Below are 23,613 nucleotides of genomic sequence, written 5' to 3'. Positions count from 1 at the left end.
TATGAAAGACTCGGTTACAAACGTGTCCACCCAGTACACTTCTGTCCTGCTCCTGATCTGCTCACCTTGTGCCCTCCAATGTGCCTTCCTTGCTACAGGATAGGGAACACCCATGGCACCTTAAATCCTTCCTCTCCCCTTCCCTCACACTCACATTTGCAAAAGGATTGCAGAGCTGTGCTCTGGCCTGAGATGAGAGGGACAGAGAGAGCTCCTCTGAAAGTGGGCAAAAATGGCCAGAAAGACAAGGGCAATGCACTGCAGCATGTGGTTTACTTAATGTAGTTTAGTGTTAATTATTTAAGATAATTAATGATTTTCCCCAGTATATATCTATACCTAATGATATCTGTAATTGTAACAACAGTTAATAACTCCCACATTTGTATATACCCAGAGCTACCTCATTACAATGAAAAATGTCTGATAGCTCCTTTTTAATATTATTATTTGTCTATCCCTTTCAGCATGAAATTTCCACAGACTTCTGCATCTGACTGCTTCCTTTCCTCTCTCCCCTTCCTCTCCCATTAACCAAGGGCACTGACATGTGTTGTCAGTTACTAACTGTACGTGATTGCTACTGTACTATTGCAATGTGTTATAAATAGCACAGATTCAGCACAGTTCATTCTGAAAAAAGTATCTTTAGAGATGACCTTTGAAACACTAACTATATCTTTCTTGGTTTTGCCTCTCACAGCAGGCCCTGGATCATGATGCTCTTAATTTGGTGCATTTTATTAATTACAAAAGAGTACAGAAGCTGAGCAGTAAGCAGAGGATTTAAACAATGAGGTGGATAATTAAAAAGGATTAATGAGGTGGATTAAATAAAGGGATTGAGGCCAAATGGAGCACAAATTTTTGAAACATTAGTGGCCCCAAACCCCTAGCATCCAAGGACGCTTTCCTCTTTTCCATTTTGATGTTTTCTTTTTATCCAGAAGTGTCAGTCTCTCTTTCAAACCAGGTTTATTAACACAGTCTCAGGAGAGCTGAGCATATCTAGCCTCTCCTTCTTTGGCACTAAGTGCCCCTTCTGTCCAGCACTAGTTCCCAGCTGGTCTGCTTCCAACTCATTGTTGCACCTGTTTCCATTACCACATTAAAAACAAAAGCAAAGCAAAGCAAAGCAAAGAAAAAAAAAAAAATCAACCCCCGCAACCCCTAAAGGAGATCATGGATGATACTAATCCTGTGCTTCTACAATCTGCTGAAGTGGTTTGCAAGAAAACATTAAGAAAGGAGGAGGAAAATGATTCTATTGGGATTGTGAAACAATAGAAGCTTGCCTAATCCACTTCTAACACTTCCTGGCCCCAACACCATTCCTTCCTGTGGAAAGGCTTCTCTGTGTGAGGCAAGTTTGGAGCACAACAAATCCTAGAAAGACTGAGGGAATTGTCCCCAGTTCCTGCTGTCAAAGGATGAGTCTTATTTCTCCCTCCTCCTCGTAAACTGGCAGTGATTCTACTTCTGATTTGTGCAGAGCCTTGGGGCAGTCACAGAAAATGGTGTGGTGCAGGTGGTTGCAGGACGGGAGAGCATCCTCTGGAGTGGGAGGTGAGAAGCTAGCTGGTGGTGCAGTGTAAGCAGTAAGCATTGAAAACGCTTGTTGTGGTATTTATATTAGGTTCCCTCTGAAGGGAGCTCAATAAACATCAGATATCTTTTAATCCTTAGCTCCCAATCCATTACCAGATAATTTTTGCATACTTAATTGGATAGTAAAGCAATTTGTATCTACATAATTATTTGTATTAGTTGGCTATTTTTGGCATGATTCAGGAAGTAGAAATTAAAAATATCATGATATCACTGCCCATTCTGACCTGGGGAAGCTCACCTGTGGAGAGTGCAGGTTTCCCTGCAGGTGGCTCCAGGTTATTCCCCCTTGTCAATTACTAATATAAATAGCAGTTTGGAGTTCGGGCCCACCCTGCACTGAGCAGTATGGGGCCACCCCTCGCAGCAGCAGTGTTGCCCACACTCCAGTTGCTCGGAGGAGGCAGGAGATAACACACCGCTGTGTCCGACCCCTCCCTTGAGCGACGCTGCCCGAGGCAGCTCAGCGACACCGGCGCTGGCTTCACCCCGCGGGATCCCCGGGACCACAGGCCGCAGCAGCAGGGGACGAGCAGCCGGCACGGCCGCCTGGCGGTGCTGCGGGGCGGTGCAGCTCCGGGAGCGCCGGGCCGGCCTGCTCCGGGCCGGGAGAGCTCCCTCGGCTCCTGCGGCCCCGTGCGGGAGCCCGGCGTGGCCCTGCCGCAGACCTCGGGCGGTTGTTTCCCCCGGTGCGCTGCCTCCTGCCCATCAGCTGCTCGCCTGAGGTACGGGAAAGGGCTGTGCATAGCTTTTACTGTTGCCTGTGCTGCTGGACTTACATAGTGATAAAGATTTTCCATTTCTGAGTGAGATATTTCTCCTTTTTGAGCTCCGAAGTGATTGTTATTTTTCATAATGCGATTAGTTCCACTAATACAAGCGCTCAATCCTTTTTGTTGTGATATATTTGACAGTAAGTTTCAGGGTCTGTACTATGACAACAGCTTCTCTTTAGCTGTCGTTGTGCCATCTCCAATTTGTATCTCTCCCTATACTACCAGAACTGATGCTCCCAGATCCTTTAACTTCAGGGAGCTTTCAGCACCTGTGTGTTTCTATGATGTACGGAACATGAGCCATAAAAAGACTCACATCTAAAACTGCTACCTTCAGGACTGCTGCTGGCAGAGTAATGTGCTCTCTTCAGATCATCTTCCTGAGAAGCTGGACACACACCTGCTGCAGTCAGTGAGGTTTCCTGAACCTTGAGTCAGTCTGAGGAAGATGTGCAGGTACAATCTAACTTAAAAGTAAGGGAAGCAGAGAGGCCTATTTCCATCCTTCACCAAGACACAGATTAACCTCATACCAAGTTCCAGGTGTATGAATAGTCTCATTAAAAGCAGCAGAATTACTTCTGCACTTAAAGTTAAGCATGTGTTTAGGTACTGTCATGAAGTGAGGTCTATGTTACCTCAGCTGGTTATGGTCCCCCTTCCTTCCTTCTCCAGGGTGTTATTTGTCTGGGAACACAAAGCAGTGGTTGAAGAGAGCTATGCAGACCAGAGCACTGGGCTCTGCAGCCATGCAATGCAGTCTGTTCTGCACATGCTGATCTTGTGTGAGACCTTCCCATCTAGCCGTTTTGGGGCCATTTCTGTGCACCCAGAGCACTACTGACATCTCCATGCAGCATGGCCACCCTGCGGGCCTTCTCAGCAAAGTCCTCGTACTGCTCTACCTTGTCCTGTCTGTGCCACAAGGCTCTGTCTTCAGTGAACAGGTTACTTGGTGGCTAGGTGAGCTGTTCCCTACTGTCATCTCTCTAAGTCTTGCAGGAAAATGTCTGGTAATGGAAAAAGACCCCATATGATTAGTTTTCCTCTCCTCCCAGGGGTTTATGCAATGCAGGTCATTATTTTTTATCTGAATAGAGATCCCTCCTGTCAGAGTTTCTCGTTCATGACTGTGTGTCCTTCACAGCGGCTATGAGCATTGCTGGTACCTCTCCAAAACGCACAGGCCCATGCACACAGGCTGTCACAGGCAGCAGACGTGCCCAGGAATAGCTGCCGAGGGACAGAAGGGTGTCAGGTGGGTGCGGGCTGTCAGGGCTCCCTGACTGCCTCACTGCAGCTGGTTGCTAAGCAGGTTTGGGTTGCCTAGCGACTTCATTTGGGATTTTCTCTGCTAATGTGAAAGCAGGAGACCCAGATGGGACACAGACACCACTAAAGCCACAGGGCTGCTAGTGATGTGGGAGTGCAGCCCAGTCAGTGGGCTGCTCCCGGCTCTCCGCCGAGGAGGTAACACAGGGACAGGCCGTGCTCATAGCCATGGGCACGGCCTTTACCCAATATGTTCGGAACCTTCTGGGCATGGGAAGGCCTGGGAAGCAATGGGTCCCCCCCTTGTCGTGGGGTTCTGTTGCTGGTGTTGTGGGTGCAGAAGGCAGATGGGCACCCCTCTGACTGGGGCCCTGCCACTGCCAGCTCTCCCGTGATGGGGTGAGAGGAGGGGTGATACATGGCGCTGTTGTGGCTGTGTTGTTCCTTCATGTTCTCTGCAGAGCTCCCACATAACCCTTTATTTGTAGATACCTACATGTAGTTCCTTCTAGGCCTCCTGTACTGGGTATGAGACTCTGCTTACGTGCGTTACTGTCTCCATCTGTGTACCTGCCTCATGTTACTACATAAGCTTAGACTGCAAAGAAAAGTAACTGTCAGGGCTGGATGTTTGCCAGGGCTGAGGCCGAGGCTGTGCCACAACTGGCCATACCTCCGGGAAGGTGTTATTTGCCCTGAGCTGACGGTGGGCTTTTGATCGTGTTGGCTTTAATTCTCATGCCACTTTTTATCACTCCGAGAGAAAACAAACAAACAAACAAACACCATTTATTTTTCCATTTTTTAACCGGTTTCGATCAAGGCTGTGCCCTTCCACCGGGAGCGCGGCCGTGGGGCGGGGGCACGGCGCCGAAGCGCCGCCATAGCAGGAGGCGGCCTCGCGCCCCCGGCGCTGCCCCGCGACATGGCGGCCGCCGCGGGGGCGGGGGGGGGAGGCGGGACTGGGCCCTCCCTCTCGGCGACTCGGCGCTCGGCTCGCCGTCCTGGGCCAGCCGGGCTCTTCCTTGGGCATCGGGGAATCGGCGCTCGCTTCCTCGCCGCCGGGGCTGAGCGAGGGGAGAGGCAAGATGGCGGACAAGGCGCCGGGCGGCTCGCAGAAAGGCGGGGGCAAGGTGAGGCCTTGCCCGCGGGCACCCCGCGGCTCCGCCGCCCGGGGGGGGGGGGGGGGCGGGCCCGGGCCCTCCGGGCCGGGGGGGGGGGCCGGGGGGCGGCGGAGCCGCCGGGCGCGAGGTGCGCGGCCTGCTCCGCGCCTGCCTGCGGCCCCGGTGACTGCGGGGCCCGAGGGGGGAGGGGGGGCGGCGGGAAGGGGCTGGGGCTCAGCCCCGGTCGTCCTGGGGCCGTCTGTCGAGAGGGGCCGGCGGTAGCTGCCGGCTGGGGGCACCGGGCCCTCGCTGAGGGATGAGGGGCGATTAGCGGTCCTGGGGGGTGCTCGGAGCCCCCGGGGGGCCTCGGGGGTGCCCCGAGTCCTGTGGGTGCCCCAGCGCCTGGCCGCAGCCCCTTCCCCGTGTCGGCCGCGCACCGCGTGTGTGTGTGTGGGGGGGCGTCCAGATGAGCCTGAACCGAAGGGTGAAACTGGGACCCGCTCTGCACTCCCGGTCCGCGATGCAAGTCCGCATTTTGCAGCGCCGCCGTGGTGCTCCCGCTCTTCTCGCTCTATCCGCTCTCTTTCCCATGATTATTTTTTGTTGGATTTGAGGAAACCCGAGTTGTACAGGGCTCTTGGCAAGCTTCAAGGCTGTGTGCTGAAGGCGGTGCAGCAGTAGCGCTGGGCTCCCTGCCCCTGAGCCCCCCTTTCCAGGTGGGCAGAGGGTGAGAGGTGGTTTGGGGGCCAGGCTGCAGCTGGCACTTCGAGGACTAGGGATTAGTGGCATCTCATTTCCCTCTGCCTTGTTACAGTTTTTAGGCCAGAAGTATGTAACTCTTTCCTGACAATTTTTCCAGTTTTCTTTTTTGTTATGTGAGTGTGTAAAGGAGCCAAGGGAGAAGCTGCCTCTTGGCTCAGGAATTTCTAGTTGGTTATGTAGGAGACGTAGGTTTATATATATATATGTGTGTGTGTGTGTATACACACACACACACACACAATTTTTTATTCAGTTAAAACTTACCAGTGGTTGATTGTCATTAGAGTAGGAGAGCTTTAGTTTTGTTTCCCTTTTTTGATCTATCCCAAATATTGTCAGGAGACATTTTCTGGATCTTGCCTTTTGCTTGGAACTGCAAGCAAGATCTGGACAGAAAGCTTTAACAGCAAAGTAGGTCTTAATTTATTGAAAGAAGCTTCCAGGGAATAAGATTTCTTGGGATTTGAAGTCTAATTAGGCATAGAATAATTATTGATTACTGCAACCGACAACGTGGTACACAAAACCAACTCAGATAGGATCTCTTTCTTTTTACAGTTACACCACAGGTTTTTTCATTTTGTCAGTGTAGTATTTCTGTACTGATGATACTGTTTTTAAAAGACATATTAGTTAACTTACAAGAATTGTTTTCTGTCCCAAATCTCAGTTTTGCAGAGAGATGTTCAGGCACCTCATTCTTCCTACTAAGTCATCCCACTGAAGTCAGCGGGACTTCTAGGAAGTCAAACCAACATGTGCATTAATTTTTTGAGGCCTGGAGCCCTTGAGGATGTCCTGTGCCTTGCCATCTTGTGCAGTTCCGTATCACCCCTCAGTCTCCCATTACTTTAGAGGAATACCACAGAGCTGTAGGAGTTGGAAGGGACCTCCAGAGATCATCAGGTCCAACCCCCCTGCCAAAGCAGGATCCTCAGAGCAGGCTGCCCAGGTAGGCATCCAGATGGGCCTTGAATATCTCCAGAGGAGACTCCACAACCTCCCTGGGCAGCCTGTCCCAGTGCTCCCTCACCGTGAAGAAGCTCTTTCACATGTTGGTGCAGAACTTCCTGGGCTCTATCTTGTGGCCATTGCCCCTTGTCCTGTCCCCACAAACCACTGAAAAGAGGTTGGTCAAATCCCTCCATCTCCCACACTTCAGGTATTTGTAAACATTAATAAGATCCCCTCTCAGCCTTCTTTTCTGAAGGCTGAACTCATCTTCTTCTGGCCATTCAGATTTGTATTTACAAGGCAATGCCTAATTGCTCCTATGTACCCATCAGTTACTCTGAACAGTAGCATGGTCATCATCCTGGATTTCAGGGAAGGTTTTCTTCATTTATGAATGTTTCAGGATTTCTGAAGTCTGTTCCCAGTCTTGCACTACATCCCCATTTCCGTGGCACCCCAGCTGGAAAAGACCTCGTGTTTTCGAAATTTCCTTGTTCAAATGCTAAGGTTGTGAACCTCCACTCTTAGCAGCCAGGAGTGGATAAACACAAGCCACAGGAGAGGGAAACCAGGCAGTGGTTACATATAGTGCATTTGTGCGCCCCTGAGAATGTGTTTGTTGAAAAGTGAAATAACATGTGCCTAGGTCTTGGGATTCGTGTCCTTCAACCTCAACTTTGTAATTGTTTTTGGGGAGATGGGGCGGTCTTTTTTTTTTTTTTTTAAACTCACGGATACATGCACTGTGTATATCCATAGAGAAATTTTTCTAATGTCTGCAGTAGTACGATGGAAGGGAAATTCATATTTTTTTTTTAACTATGAAGATTGAGTAATTGTGTTTTTATTTGGGCCTGAATGAGACTGATGAAGGCGTAAAAAAATCTAAACAAATTACCATTTTCCTTGATTTCGTTAAGTAATTATTTATGAAACATCTTTATTTTTTAAAAAATGTTAGCAAAATCAGAGTTTTAGGTGCTGTTTCTTTTGGTGCATTGTGTTTTTGCAAGTTACAAGAATGGTAGTTCTTGCAAAACAGGTATGTCTCAAACAATTCCAAGATGTTTCCTTGCTGGCTGCCAGCCTGCCTCCTGGGAGGTGCAGAGCATGGTTTTACTTTCTGCGCTCTGTGAAGTGCTGTGGCCGAGCAGCTGGAGGCCTTAACACTTGCAGGAGGGTATGGTTTCTCCTCTTCAGAACGTGTGGGGTTTGTTCTTTGGTTTTAGTGTCCAAGTACTGGTCTGGGATGTCTAGCCTGTTTTATACTGTAAAATCAAGTTTCTTTCAGTCTATTTGATTCACTATTTGAAAACTGTATGTGGAGATGGTAGAGGTCCAGGAACACACCTTGCTCTCATTGCAATGGTGGTAGCTCCTTTTTATAATACGGTGGACTTATAAATAAATTTGACAATCTCTTATGTGAAATGTGTCATAAGAGCATCAGCTATTCCTTTGTCACTTTAAGATTAGAATAGCAAGATATGTGCCTGAGATTTCCAGAAATGTAAATAGGAACAAATGACAAAATTAAGGAAGAGGAAATAGAGGCTGCCCAAGACTGCCAGAGCTTAGTGTAGGATGTAATTCTAAAATGGCAAATTCTGATTCTGTTCAATTATTATCTCGTTGTGATGAAACATACCTGCTTGGACGACTCTGCCAGTTTCTTATTCCATCTTCTGAGAGTAGTGACTATATTGCATATCTGCTGTTCTTGCATATAATGCGCAGCACAAATTGAGTACCTGGTGGCAGAGGAGATTATCCACTTGGACCAAGCTGTAGTTTTCCCATTTTTCATTCTAAAAAATGTTTTAACAGTATTACCTAATCCTAAATGTATTTCATAAGCATTTCTGTAATATCATATGTTATAAAATGTTGAAGAACCATGATTGCTTGCCTGTGAATGGACAGCTTCCATTGGGAAGTCAGAGTGTTTGAAGAGCAGCGATGTAACATCTGTGCAAGTGTGGTGAATTCCAGTTGGGTGTAGTATTCTGCAGAACAGTGACACATCGTCTTTAGCTCTCCCTATATTACTGTTCAACCTGTGATCAAGAGCAGGAGAGACAGAAGGGCGTTTCTGTGTGTATGGGCATGTCAGTGGAGGTGTTCTTTTTGTTTCCTCTCTGGCAGTAACAAGTTAAATACTGGCAGCCCCTGTTCATCTCAGTTTAAGGCACTAGTGGAAGAGGACTCCTTGCAAGTACTTCAGAGAAACAATTTTCTGTTTACTTTTGTGTGCCCAAGTGGTGTCTAAGTAGTGAATAATATTAGTGTACTAGTCTAGTAAGTGCATAGAGTACATAGGTTAGCTATAAAACTTAATTCACAAGTGTTTGTAAACATTTGTGTCCTAGACTGTTAGAGAAAGGAAGAATGAGAGACAAATTTGGTTGGGATGCCTCCCTGCCCTTGCTGGATTTTAACTTTTTAGTTTAAGATGCGATTCCATTTGCCTTTTCTTGGTGGCCTCATATACTCTTTCCCTCCCAGACATTGTCCTCTTCAGACGGCTTGGCATAATTCTAGGGGGAAAGTGAGGGCAGCCTGCTGTGCAAAGGAACTTGCCTTGGCCAAACCTCCCCAGCTCTTTCTTAAGTGACAGTTAGATGGGAAAAGTGATCTAGTTCAGCATGGCTCCATCTCCAGCTGCCCGGTGTGGGGGCAGAACCCAAGGAAGGTGTTGAAACAGGGCAGGAGGAGTGTCTTATGCCAGAATTCCTTACAAACACTTTGCCCTTAAGCTACAAATTTCTGCAGGAGCAGGGCTTTTATTTTGCACTCAGGCTCGCAGCCATTAGAGTTGTAAAGGTAGCACCCAGCATTTGGACGGCTGTGGGGTTGGCTTCTGGTTTTCTTGGCAGCTTTTGTTGCTGTTTGATGTTTTACTAAATGGCATTGGTACTAACTTAAAAAAAAAAAAAAAAAAAAAAAAGCTTTTGTATAGCATACTTTAAATGCTTGTGAAATTATGTGATCATGTCAATTTTACACAGAGGTTGTTAAATTTGGGGAAACTGTGAAGAGCTAGACTTGTGGGCACTCGACGTTGCTGACAGGAAAGATGCGGAAGAGCAGTCTTCTCTGCTTTCTTTGGAAACTGCTACAGAGCTGGCAGAACATTGAAGTGTCAGAATCTGAGATGGGGGGTCTCCATGTTGCTTCCTCATACAAATTTGTGGTAAATTTCATTTATATGGTCCTTTCAAGATCTTTATTTTCCCCCTTTGAAGGCTGAGTAAATTTGGCTAGATGGAGTAGTGTTGTTTTGAGTGACCTGATCTCCAAGACTGCTATCTGACAGGGCTGGTTGACTGGAGCAGCCTGCACTGCTGCTGCAGGTATGCTGGCGCGATCCTTTGAGGGTCCTATGCAGCGAAGGGAACTGAGGAAGTGAGCCAGCTGGAAAAGAGTCCGTGGTGGTGTGTTTTTTAGAGAAAAACAGTTTCATGCAGAATGGTAGTGGCAGTGAATTGGGAGTAAGGCCCTTTGTAAATTGTTTATGCTGGCCATGCTAATGAAAGATCTACTCATCAAATATTTCCTGTCAGTGTTTTGACCGTGAAGGAACTATCCTTGTATCTCAGAAATCATCAGCTACTGAGGAGAGCTTTGGGTATGTTTCTTTCAGCAGTTAATTGAGCTGCTTAACATCATTAAAAGAGGAAAAAGGAATCTTCCTGTGGGTTTCAATACAGGTGGGCAACGTTATCTAGAATGCTTGTCCTTGTGAGGACTCACAAGCCTTTGTTACTCTATTGAGTCTACTCTGCTGGTGAAACTCTGGAGGAAAAAAATCACCCCTTTCATCCAGGCGGTGCAGCTGGATGCAAAGTGCAGTGCTGTGAGAATTAGTTTTTTTAATCGCTGTTATTTACAAACTGGCAGCTAATGATGCTTAATTTTGTCAGGAATTATTTCACTGTTGTGCTTCAATGTGGGTACAGATGCTTGGATGGTCAAAAGCAGTACCAAAGGCATGAACTAAATTTATTGGTGGGATCAGAAGGCCTTAAAAATAAGAGCTGTTTTAGGAGGAGAATAACGTGGCTTTGCCAAGCTGCTAGCTACCACAGGAAAAAGCTTGGTCTGCATATTTACTGGAGTCAGCTAAAGCTGCTTTTAGATGTGCTCGGAGGGCCCTGTGGTAGGCCTCGGCCCCGTGGTTCTTCTGCCTCAGGGGCTTGCAGGCTCCCGCTGGTCGGGCTGCGGGCCTGCTGCTAGACCGCTGAATTTCTTGCGTGCTGCCATGCCCGGGAAGCCTCTCACAGCAGTATCCGATGGTTCTTGGGGAAACAGTGTCTGGGAAATTGTTGTGTCCCTGTCCTCAGAATGTCATTTATCATGTCTTAAACATCATTGTGTTGAGCTTCCATACTGCCTGTTACTGTATGTGTTGCCTTGCTTAGTGTCCGCTGGGTAAGCAGCACCAGTGCCTATCCTTATTGGAAGGTATGGCTTTCCAAAACTTCTCTAAATGGAAGAGATAAAGAGATTTGAGAAACATTAACTTCATTCTGCTGTTGCCAAAAAAAAAATACGCAACGACCTCCTTCCTCCCAGGCATTATGTCTTGATTTCTCTTCTTAGTATGTACACTAGGAAGACGGCACTGTATCAGCCCACCTTTGAGAGAAATCTTTCGAATCACAAGTCTAAAATGTTTTTTTAAAGGGTGGCATTTTAATTGATGTGTTGGTTGCCTAAGGGTGGAGGAGTGCAGTTTTCAGTCTTGGAAATTCTTTTGCCTGGTGTCTTTCACCTGCGATGTTGTGCTATACATTCATCAACTCTCAGGGGAAGGACAGGTTTCCTGGAGCTACATCTTTGCAGTACATAGAATTGTGGATAACAGATCATTGAGTGCCACAGGCAGTTGTGAATCACAAGAAAACCCCACACCAAATGCAGAGCAAAGTTTGCAGAAAGTGATATTAGTAAAATATGCTTGTGGTGTTTGCTTCTATCTGTATTTTAACGAACCATTAATGGGAGCTCAATTTTTTATTTTGTGCAAAGATGTGAGTAATGTATAGTGTTGCAGGTAAGTGGATTTGGGAGAGTAAAACAGATTTTTTCCTTTTTCTTCTAAAAATATTTCTTAGGAGTCTTTTGTCTCCTTTTTAAACGTTGTACCTTTCTTGTCTCTGTCTCCCTCTCCCCACCTCCCCATTTGTGGACTTAGTGCCAGTTCTTGAACTGCTCTCTGCCACACCATGTTTTCTATACTAAGTTGACTGTAAAATGTGGGAACGTACTTGTAGAAAGGTGAATGTCTATCTGAGTTGAAGAAAGACAAAATGATGGGAAATGGTGACAGATTTTAGATTTTTTTTTTTTTTTTCTAAAGTAGCATCTGTTGCTTTTGGAAGACTGGAGATGAGCACAGGATAATACTATTTCTGGTAGAAACCATAAATACCTGGTTATAAGGAGAAGTGCTAATGTTTTGTAACTAATGAACAGATTCTGGCTAAGGAAAATCTATTTTTTTTTTTTACTTTAAATTTCAATCCAGATAATAATTGTATATCAAACAGTTTTATCTTAACTGTGCAAGTTGTACCAGGTTTCTGGGATTTGGGCATTGTACAGTCCTGTGTGCTGGAGTTTGTACCTCTTAAGCTTGTTTAAAAATCTACTTTAAAAAGAATCTATGGAAATTTTATACATATGGTGGTGTACATGTTTAGTGGCCTAGAGTTGATTTTAAAATAAGAGAATTGAATTTAAATATATATTTTTTTGTTCTGTAAGCATCTTGTACCGCATATATAATAGTACAGAACATTTAGTATGCATACTACAGAATATAGAGTACATGTGTAGATTAAAACTTGTTAAGAATCATCTAGTTTGAGTACTGTCTCTCAAGGCCTTGGCAACTCAACGTTTGCTGTTAGATCACTAAAATTTCAGAACGCTTCAGTGAGTATTGAATACTGTATGCTTGCCTGAAAAATAGACAAGTTGAAAAAAGCTGTGAAGTTTTAAATCACTGAATTCTAGTTCTTAATTTCAGTGCAGTATATTAAAAGTGACAGTTCTGCATATGTTAATTCTGTGCATTTTTAAAATTTCAGTTATGGTTTAATTTAGAGTAATAAAGTTAATTGATGAATATTCACAAATTGGACTTAGTGTTCTTGAGATGGCCATCTTCCATCTATATACCTCATAGTAAGAACAGTTTTGGGAATGATTTATAGTAAGGCAAATATGATCAAGCACTTTCCATAATCTTCAGCAGTCTTTAATAACAACTTTTGCAGATTCAGTGCAACAGACTTATTTTTTTTTTCCATGGAATGGTGTTAATGGCAAGATTGTAAAACTGAGCTGTGGAAATTTAAATGTTTTTAATGGTAGCACAAAATATCTATTGTTAATTCCTTTTTTTTGCCTTAAATTGTAATTGCAAATGTTTGGCTGTATCATTAAAATATTTGTGTGTATCTTTACTCTTGCATATTTGGACCTTGAAGTTGAAATGAAAATCACATTCAAATAAATTAATCAGAAAAAAAAACAGCACTTGTTTGCCTTCTTTTCTTTTTCTGTGCCTCACTTCCTTTTCATTCCCTCTCCAGGTCAGAATGCCAGATGCAGTACATAACACTGGATCTGCTGATACACACGTAAGTCCAAAAGATTAAACAAACAAACAAACAAAAAAACAAACAACAAAACAAAAACAACCCAGACCCAGAAACTTAAAATAGGCCCGTCCTTCAGAGAAAACTACTTGTTTTCTGGTGCATTGGGTATGTAATCTGTAGGTGTTTGTAATGAAACATTTTTTAATGTTTGAAAATATTCCTTGAAGTTTTTAAAAACCACTAGTGTAAAAAACTGTATAATGTTTTTCTTATGCTGAAGAATACTTCAGAATACAAGCTGATTACTTATAAGAGTCAGTGCATATTAAAGTTGACTTTTTTATCATACAGTTGGCTTCTCTCAAAAATGAGATCAAGTGGCCCTAATTTAACCCTCCATTTTAATTTCTAATGGAATATGTATAAAATATTCTAATAGAATATATTCAAATGAATAATAAAAGCATTAATGCCAGATTGGTTTAGATCTTCTTCACGATGTTTTTTGGCATATGACACAGTCAATTATAAGATGTTAACTTTCTTGTAAGATAACATGATTCAAGTTGTGATATTAAAAACTTTTCATTAAGAGGTTGGTTCTGTTTCTTGTCTTGCTTCACTAGATATAATTTGGAAAATTGTTCTTGAAACACTTTTGAATATTTACTGTCTGTGAAACTGGGTTTTCAGTACTTTGTGCTATCTTGCAGTTAACACATTGTTATGCTTGATGTGAATTTGCTTTCATGCAGTGATTGGGTTGCTTAGCTAGAAGTTTGCTCTTGCTTCCATCATTTGCTTTACTCCTTTCATTATGAAAAGGAAAATCTATTTGGTCAAGGAAGAAAGCCTCTAAATTTTGTACAGGTCTGTTGTTAGTAATTTTGTGAAGCTGCATACGGTTAATGCTATAACTGCCTTCTGGAATGTAAATTGCAGGTTCAATCCTGTTCATTGTACATTGCTCCTGCCACTTGGAAGGTCTTGTGTTTTTTTTTTTTTTTTTTTTTTTGGGACCATTCCTAAAGAGAGGACATCTTAGTGCCATACCTCTTGTCTGGCTGCTTCCATTATGTGACTAGAACGTAAACCTGTGGCTGATTTGCAGGTATCCTGTACCATTACTGTGAGAGGTTATTTGCAAATGACAGGATAAGCCTTGAGTAGGAGCGTGGTGGTTGTATTTGTCTGCATCGCTGTACCATAGCAATATGCCCACATTTTGCCAAGGTTCTATTTTGCTTGTCATACTGAAATATAAGCTATCTTTCAGACAACAGGAAAAGGGGATTTTATTTAATTTCAAAACACATAGATGGATGAAAACCTGCTGATAAACCTGTCACAGCAGCTCATGTTGACAAACATAACATCGGAAGCCAGATGACTCCAAAGACAACACTGCATTAATTTGTAACTGATAGTTTTCCTTTTAATTAGGAATTAGGAAATGTTTTTCAAAGGAATACAAGCAATTTTGGTCATATGCTTGGCACAGATGTAAGAGGTGTTCGAGTTACTTAACAAGTTACAAACTAAAGGTATTTAAAACAATTGTTTTTTGCAGTGTTTTTTTGTATTAGGTAGAAAGATTCTGAATAGGAAGCTAGTACTGGAAATGAAAACCTTTACACAGAAAATTATTTCTAGAGGAAACTCTTAGTGTTGGTGTCATCTGAAATCTTTAGATAATACAACAGATAAGTTGTTCACCTTATTTGTTGTGATGTGATATGTTGAGCTGATTTTTTAACAATTACTGTGAAAGTGGTAGTTTTGAGCATCCCTGACAGCTGTGTCAGAGCATAAAAACATTTTGAACTTGGAGGATAATTGATTACGTTCTGTTCTTTTGGGGCTTTTTTTTTTTTTCTTGTTCTTTTGTTAGTTCTTTGAGCTAGTGCGTTAAACTAGGAATTTCCAGAGAAGTTTCTTTTTCTTTTCCTTCCCATTGCCCATGTCTTCTGAACATTTTTTTTTCCTGTTTTTGCTCTCCCAATGCTTTACCATCTGTTAATTGCCCAAATAGACTCTTGAGAGTGCTAATTCCATACTCTTGCAGCAAGTACCCGTCAATTTTGTCTGAGGGGTCTTGGAATAACATATTAAAAGCTTTCTCATTTAAACAGTGATAATTAGTTTTTATAAAACACGGATTTAATTAAAAAAAATATATATTAGATATTGGAAAGTTCAGAAGTAGAGGTAGCCTTTTATTTTGTTTTCCAAACATCTGAAAGGGTTGCCATGTTGATTCACTTAGAAAGTTTCTGGTCTTGGCCAAAGAGAACAGTAACATTGTATTTTGTTTTGCAAACAGTTTGTTTTTCTTACTCCTTCTACAGCCTCTAATGGAAAGTAAACTTAAAGCATTCAGTATTGGTAAAATGAGTGCTGCCAAACGGACTCTGAGCAAGAAGGAACAAGAAGAATTAAAAAAGAAGGTAATGGTATACCATGAAAATGTTGTTATATATTCAGAGCTGAAATTAGTTTGCTGTTAGTTTATAACCAGCTTCATCATCAGTTTTATTTTGATTTATAAAATTACAGCTTTCTAAGAATGAAAGGGAATAGTATTTTACATCCTTAATTTGTTCTTCGTGTCCATGGGGAAGGGGGGCAGCCTTGCTTCTCTCTCTGGCAGTCTGAAGTGCTGAATTACTGCAATCCATTGATTATTGTACTACTCAAATTGAATACAGACATTGCCTTAAATTATTTCCTGTTCTCCGTTCTCTCTCTATCCTTAGATTTCAGTAGATAGAATGAGTATCTGTTGTCTCTGGAATTGTTTCAATACATGTCCTTGTTATTCTGCAAAACCTTTTTTTGTCTAATGACTTAAAGGAACAATCAAAATGATTAAAATTTGATACTGAATTTTGGGATGCTCAGGAATATCTGAATGTTAGGAAATACGTAAAGCTGCCGAAGTATAGTATTCTGAAAATCTTGGTCTTTGGATATTACAAACTCAGCTTGTTCTGTACTTCAGTGGGATTTCTCATGCTACATTTTTGAAAACACTAGTGCAAAGAAACACCAAGGTGCTTAATTTAGTTTGTCTCACTCGACTTTATTAAGCCATTCAATTAACTTTTCTGGAAAATGTATAAAGGTGATCCCGTTGTTAATCTCCTTCAGATGGGTAAGAATAGGTACTGCTCTCTGATGCTTAGGTTAACAAATCACAACCTCATAATGTTGGTTTTTCATATAATCTCTTCAATGTTCAGCTGCCAAGTAAACTCTTGTAAATGAATAATCATATGTGAGCGCACAGACCTTATTTGCTTAAAGTATTACATACTGTTTTCTTCCCACAGTCCTCAAAAATTTGAATTGTTTTGTCTAAAATTGAAACTCATTTGGTACAGTTTGAAGCATGAACTCTAGAAAATAAAAAGGAATATAATATAGCTAATTTAAGAATAGCTGTCATTGGAGGTTCTGTGATGATAGTAAATTGATTAACATCTGCTCTGTAGGAGGATGAGAAGGCTGCTGCAGAAATTTATGAAGAATTTCTTGCTGCCTTTGAGGGAAGTGATGGTAATAAAGTGAAAACATTTGTACGAGGAGGAATCGTTAATGCATCTAAAGGTATTACTAATCTTTTTGTGTGTGGTTGTGGTAGATCATGTGGCTTTGAGTAAAGATGGAGATTGGCTTTGAATTGCATTTTAAAATTAATATATTGCATTATAAGAAGTCATGGAAACTTGATACTAAAATTTACTTTTTGCTTTAACTTAGTAGTTATCTGCATGATTTGTCTCTTAAAATTCATGGGAAAAAGTGCTTTGTTTCAAAATAACTAATCTTTGTTCCTTTTTCTTCATATTAAAAGATGAGGTTAAATTTCAGAAAGAACAATGTTCCCTCTAATGAACTGTGTTGTACAGTATTAGTTAATATAATTTGTTTTTAATTTGTTTTTAATTTGCCTTTAATTTCAGAGGAGCATGAGACAGATGAGAAACGGGGTAAAATCTATAAACCTTCATCACGGTTTTCAGATCAAAAAAATCAACCAAGTCAGCCATCAAATGACAAGCCTCCATCCCTCTTAATGATAGAAACCAAAAAGCCTGTAAGTGTCTTCTTTGAATGTTAACTCCTTACTCTAGGTAGTATTTTGAAGTGTTTAGAAAAGGGTCTGTGTGATTTTTGCAGAGTAGTATTATTTGCATTTGTCACACAATAAAAGAGTGGAAACTTTGATTTGCTTAATCCCACAGAAAATAACAAGGATAGAATTCAGAGGTCTGGTAGACCTGTATCCAGCATGACATACCTGATACTGCACTTTGTTTTGGGTGCTTCATGTTTTCACCGTGTTCCTGCTAATTGACTTAGGTATACGGATTTGGTGACTGTTTTAAAGTAACAACCTCCAGACCAGAGATTTGTGATTTTAGAAGCAATTCTTTTTGCTACCATCTGTTTTTAGGTTTTTATAGCTTACCAAAACAAAACCAAACAAACCCATGACCATTTGTATAATTGATACAAATTGTTTTTGGAATGAGTTTTTTGGGTGCTAATATTGGAACAGTTCCCTTCAGCTCTTTGGGTTCTACCAAATAAGTCCTAGAATTTGTGAGTTTTTCAAACTGAACACCTTGCTTTTATTTTATTTATTTTGTCTTCCAAGTGGTTTGATATACTTTTTTGATCTTAAACTGAGATTTCATCATAAAGTACTGGAAGTGTTACCTACAAACTTAGTTTTCAATTCAGGTGATAGTTACATATGATGACTGTTACTGTATGTGTATAATATGTAATTAATTTTGAAAGAGCTTACCACAATTCTTAAAGTTACATGAAACTTGATAATGCCTGCTAGGGTGGGATATGAGCTATTATGTGATATTTGTGGGTAATCCCATCCCGACTTTCCTCTAGCTTTAAACAAAAATGAAATTTGGAATAGTGGGGTGATAACTGCATGGCAATTTTTATTTTCATCGTATGTAAATCTCTACAGTTACAGAAATGAATTGTAGCTTTTTATCATTCTGAGCTCTGTTTTGTCTTATGCAAGTATTTGTACTGTAAGAATATTACTGCTCTTCAAATTTGTCATGAATACTTATGAGATAATGCAATCAGTTTACTCACTTGCCCTGTCCAATGGTGATTGAAGATAATGAGGTAAAAATGATTTTATTTATTTGGCAGACCCTCCCCAAAAACAAACAAAAACAAACAACTTTGCCTGGGGTGAGTAGGAAGTCCAGTTTTTCCAAAGCTGTAGTGTGTAACACAATAAATATTTTGTATGTCTGCCTATTGGAAACGTTTTCATTTAAATTTGGTTATATAAAAACAATGTTGTAGAAGATAAAAGTTCACATGAGTTAGTTGAGGTGCATATATTACAGTAAAAAAAAAAAAGGATATTCATATTCTTTGTCATTTAGGAGTTCTTTTCTGAAGATCTTTGACTGTTTTGAGTAACTGTCTTCAGACCTGTATTTATATCTGAAAAGAAGCAAGAGAACATAGAATGTTTGTCTGTGGATAAAAATATTTGCATATATGTATCTACACGCATACGTAAATTCTTTTTGTATATATGTGTGTGTGTGTGTAAGTACACACACATCAATTTAATGAGAGCATGAAGGCTTGTTAGGAGAGCAATCAATTTCTAAGTTTTTAAGTGAACCAAACTGACAAAAATACACCACAGGTGTTTTGTATTTGTGTGTTGTAGACAATGTTATATCACATATGCTGCACGGTAGTAATCAGAAGTAACAAAATTTAGTTTAAGCTATCCTTAATTTTATATTTTTTTAGCTGTGTTTGCTAGCACTCAGTCTTAATGTTTTCACGTCTGTTTCCTTTTATTTTCTCCTGTAGTTTACTTGGTTTAAAAGCTGTAGGTAAAATATGCATGAAAATTTTCTAAAATTTTGTTACACAAATACCATTTCTATGTTTTTTGTTTAATTTCATGTGCTCAAATGTTGGCTGATATATCTTTAATTTTAGCCTTTGAAGAAAGGAGAGAAGGAGAAGAAAAAGAGTAATTTGGAACTTTTTAAAGAAGAGTTGAAGCAGTAAGTTTCACTAGCAGTTACTGTAAATAAAGAAGGAGGAGGGGGGTCTGGCTCCTAGTTTTTACAGGCAGTATTTAGGATCAATCTTGCTAACCTGTTTCCCAACGTCCCTGCTCCCTAAAAGGCTTGTGGCATAGTACAACTTCATTAGCAACAGCAATAATACTTCTAAAGAGGGCATGAGGCTGCGCTGGTAGATGCTCGTTACATGTCTATATGATTTGTGTAGATAATTAGTTGCCATCGATTAGTTTTTTTGGTGTTCTTTAATGCTTTTCCCTTTTTCTTACCCTGATTGGTGCTAGGAAGAGTTTACCACTGTTGCTGAAAAAGACTTCTGTTCTGAAATGAAGCATCAGCCAGAGCCTTTAAAAATGATCAATAAACAAACAGCAAAGCCCAGTCTGCTAGTTAGAATGAATGGATTTCTCTGCATGTCAGAGGCATTTGTCTGATTATGACCTTTGAAACTATTCATTGCTACCTTCCTAATCAGAAAAATACCCAGTGTGTTTAAAGTAATAATAATAAAATTACAGCATTTCAAAGATCAGAGTATGTGAATGACTGGCTATATTTCCACTGCTACCTGCTAGATGATTTTGGATCAGTTAATGTGAATGAAAACTTTGTTTTCAAACTTATGGACTTATGGAGTCCATTTTCAGCCAGCTACCCAGATAAAAAATGGAAACCCAGGTTTGTTTCTTTGCCAGCTGCTGCCATTACGTTCCTTGGAATGCAATTCTGTTATAAATTAGCTAGTGTGCTATAAATGATAACACGTATGAACATGGCCTCGTGCATTACTTAAGACTAAAGTAGGTATCATAAGGGATGAGTGTATTTGGGTTTTTGTTGTTTATTTAACTTTTGATAAAGAGTTTGGTAGCAAATTTAAATGAATCAGGAAGAGCAAGTTTTGTGTCTCTAAAAATTATCTAGAGGAACTGTAGCATGTGATTGAGCATTTTATTATATCACAAATGAGACTTAAATTCACGTTTAGAGATGTACTTCTTGCATAATTTTAAAAAACAAGCTGAATTATGCTTCAAAAAGCATATTTTGCCTTTTAAGTATATAAGGCAACAGAAGATCATGTGTATTGAGTGTAACTGAGTACAATATATTTGTCTTGATGTTAGACACGGAAAATAAAATAATGTCTATGTTAGAAAACAAGAGGGACTGCATTTTAAATCCATAAATTATTTATTACTTGATGTAAATGAATTGAATTGACAGTCTTGTATTGCTCATACGCATTATCTTTGTTACCAGGTTTTAAAACCAGATTACAAAGAATCAAGCAGTTGCTAGTGTGCTAGAGTGAGTGCTATCCTTAGAGGTATAAACAGAGATCAGGTCTTGTATGTACTGGGAATGGTCAAATGGAGTTGTCTTATCATTGTAAAAGGTGACAGCCTGCAGAGAACACGGCTTAGAAAAAATAGTAGAAGTAGACACTGACGTGTTGTCTGCATCTTGAAAAGTCATCTGAAAAGTCAATGGATCTGTGTCAATTAAACGTGGAATTCAAGTCCCTCTTTCAAGCGTAATTCTGATTTCTTATCTCATTAAAAAAAAAAAAAAAGGAAAAAAGGTTCTCAAACTCTGTCAGTTCTGTTGGAGATTAAAACGCCATGACAGTATGAATGAGGAAGCATGCAGCTGGAATAATTCTGGTGGTTAGATTCCACTTGATTAAACAAAAAATAAATCCTGCTGGCCATTTGAAGTTTTTAACAAGCTCATTGTTTAATAAATACTAAACGTTTTCATATTTCTAAAGATGATTGTTTTTAATAAAAACTGAAATATTATAAAGTTGTTACTTACGTTCAACTTGTTTTGTAGAATACAAGAGGAGCGTGATGAACGACATAAAACAAAAGGTAGATTGAGTCGTTTTGAGCCACCCCAGTCAGATTCAGATGGCCAACGTCGTTCAAGTAAGTAGATGTTTTTTATTTATGTTGGTTCAGCCTGCAAAATTTGTTGACTAAATTATATGTACTTTCTATTTATTTAGTGGATGCTCCTTCAAGAAGAAACAGATCATCTGGTGGTAATACAGATTCTTTTCTCATTCAGTATAATATTGTCACTTCAACGTGTTCCAAGGATTATGACTTTTTTTTCCCCCCTCTATCACTGTAGTACTGGATGATTATGCACCAGGGTCACATGATGTTGGAGATCCAAGCACAACAAATTTGTATCTTGGAAACATTAATCCTCAAGTAAGTTGGAGCTATGCTGTGAAGTGCAGCTTAGGCGTATTTGGGTCCAGCTGAAATTTTTTCAGCAGCCTTTTTTCCTTCATTTTTATTTTAAGCCATACACGTTTATACACGTTTAATCTCATATATGAAGTACGGTTGTCAATTGTAGAGACAGTATTTGTTTAAATAAATGCTCTTAACATGGTGCTGCAAAAACTAAGGTTAATGTTACTAGATGAAAAACTAGTGAGTGAAAATTATTTTTCCATTAATACCTCGTTGTGAGAAGGATCATATCTCAAATTTGTGCTTACTTCAGAATTCAGTCTTCTTGTTACTATTGTTCTACAGTAGATTTAATAGGTGAGGTACTGATGAAGAGTTGTTTTTTGTTAAACTGAGAGAATTAAAATCTCCACATGCAGACACTAATGTGAAATGGAATTGCTTAGAAATACAGCAGCAAGATGCTAACTTCTACTTATCTTCCTTTAGATGAATGAAGAGATGTTATGTCAAGAATTTGGACGCTTTGGACCATTAGCAAGCGTTAAAATAATGTGGCCAAGAACTGATGAAGAAAGAGCAAGAGAGAGAAATTGTGGCTTCGTTGCATTTATGAACAGGAGAGATGCTGAAAGAGCATTAAAGAATTTAAATGGTAAACAGTTTTTTCAGTTTTGTAATTATCTTTTTAGGAACACTGAGGAGTAACTAAGCATGTCTTATTTTTTTTTGGTCAGACTAGTGATGTAATGCAACTGTTTTTCCTGAGGAATCCAGGAAAAGAATTGGAAATACTGGGATTTTAAAGTTTAGCAGATAGGATGCTAGCAGTGGGTTTAGTTTACAATGGCTGTTTTACTGACATCAAACTATAGCACAAGGGCTTTATGTTACTAGATGTAAAACTGCTAACTGTTTTGAAGATATGAGGGAGAGGTAGTGTTTTTTCTCTGCTCTGAGAACAGATTAGTTAAAGAATCTGTATTGCAGTTGTTTACCAATAATGAACAGGTTCAATAATGAACTTTTTGTGCATAAATTTGACTAATGCACAGGAAGTAATTCCCAGTAATTGGTGATAAATACGTCCTTTACTTTTGAATAATGGTTACATTTTTAGTATTATTGCAAATATTAATATTTATTACCTAAATATTGCACTTGCACAGAGAAGTCTTGATGCAGAACCAGTTTATAACAGCTGTTTTTACTTTTCTCAGGCAAGATGATAATGTCCTTTGAAATGAAACTAGGCTGGGGCAAAGCTGTACCTATACCACCACATCCAATATACATTCCACCTTCTATGATGGAGCATACCCTCCCGCCTCCTCCATCAGGACTGCCTTTTAATGCTCAGCCTAGGGAGAGGTTGAAGAATCCTAATGCTCCAATGTTACCCCCACCAAAAAACAAGGAAGATTTTGAGAAGGTAACTTACAGTACCCTGGGCCATATCTTGTTGTTAAATACTACATCTATGGGAGTATTTCAATGACTTCGTAGATTTGCATTGTTCAGGCTGACTTTGGCGGCCCTTAGTGTACAAACTCACTGGCTCCCTGCTGTAGCCCAAGGGAACCTGACTAATTCCCGAAGCCTGTCTCATGTCTGTGTTAGGATATGATGTATTGGGTCTTGGCTTATTTTTAGTGCTGCTTTAAATCTTCTAGCTTTCATTTTCCCCCTCCAGGCTCCCTGGATATTTTTCTCCTACGTCCCCCCCCTTTTGTTGGCTGCCAAATTGCAATATCTAAATTACTTTCTTTAGAGAAAATACTACGTTTTAATTTGGGTAGCATTATTTTTACACTAGAGGAGTTGATATATTTTGTGTAGAAGGTAATTAATCTGGACGTTGAGTAAGTATTTTATGCTACTTATGGAGTCCATTTTCAACCTTTTTCTTTTCTGGAATATTAGCTGATAAAAATGAAGGGTAAGTATCTCGTAATCACAAACCAACTTGATTTACATTTGTAAGAATTTGTTGATTCTTTGAATGACACTTAATTGTTAGGGTTATTTTTCTTCCTAAGACTTGGGAATAAAGTAATACCAACCCAATCCAAGTCAAATAGTTTAGAATCATAAGCTTGAGAACTCCTTTTTAAATTATATTCAGTGTAGTACCTATTCAGTGCATCAATGTACATTCTGACAGGAATGTTCTGATACTTTGCAATTAGTGAACCTTTATGGTTCACTGACAC

General features: G+C 40.4%; 1 protein-coding gene across 5 annotated transcripts in view; it reads left to right on the top strand.

Annotated features, from left to right (window-relative positions):
• The first annotated feature begins 2,776 nt into the window (after positions 1 to 2,776).
• Positions 2,777 to 23,613, top strand: part of U2SURP (U2 snRNP associated SURP domain containing) — a 44,958-nt gene continuing 24,121 nt past the window's right edge. For 2 of the 5 annotated variants that reach the window (XM_035334025.1, XM_035334022.1), the window contains exons 1-11: positions 4,648 to 4,789; positions 13,078 to 13,125; positions 15,435 to 15,533; positions 16,581 to 16,695; positions 17,052 to 17,185; positions 19,099 to 19,166; positions 21,027 to 21,121; positions 21,202 to 21,237; positions 21,330 to 21,412; positions 21,890 to 22,055; positions 22,621 to 22,832. In XM_035334025.1, coding sequence (XP_035189916.1) covers positions 4,745 to 4,789; positions 13,078 to 13,125; positions 15,435 to 15,533; positions 16,581 to 16,695; positions 17,052 to 17,185; positions 19,099 to 19,166; positions 21,027 to 21,121; positions 21,202 to 21,237; positions 21,330 to 21,412; positions 21,890 to 22,055; positions 22,621 to 22,832 — 1,101 coding nt within the window. In that variant the 5' untranslated portion in view covers positions 4,648 to 4,744. Of the gene's footprint in view, positions 2,928 to 4,647; positions 4,790 to 13,077; positions 13,126 to 15,434; positions 15,534 to 16,580; positions 16,696 to 17,051; positions 17,186 to 19,098; positions 19,167 to 21,026; positions 21,122 to 21,201; positions 21,238 to 21,329; positions 21,413 to 21,889; positions 22,056 to 22,620; positions 22,833 to 23,613 lie in introns of those variants that run through there. The other 3 variants (XM_035334024.1, XM_035334023.1, XM_035334026.1) reach the window with 3 other exon arrangements.

Source organism: Oxyura jamaicensis, chromosome 9 (genome assembly GCF_011077185.1).
Source record: "Oxyura jamaicensis isolate SHBP4307 breed ruddy duck chromosome 9, BPBGC_Ojam_1.0, whole genome shotgun sequence".
Taxonomy (NCBI): Eukaryota; Metazoa; Chordata; class Aves; order Anseriformes; family Anatidae; genus Oxyura; species Oxyura jamaicensis.
Note: the sequence above shows the minus strand (reverse complement) of the source record. Positions and strands in the feature narration are given on the sequence as shown.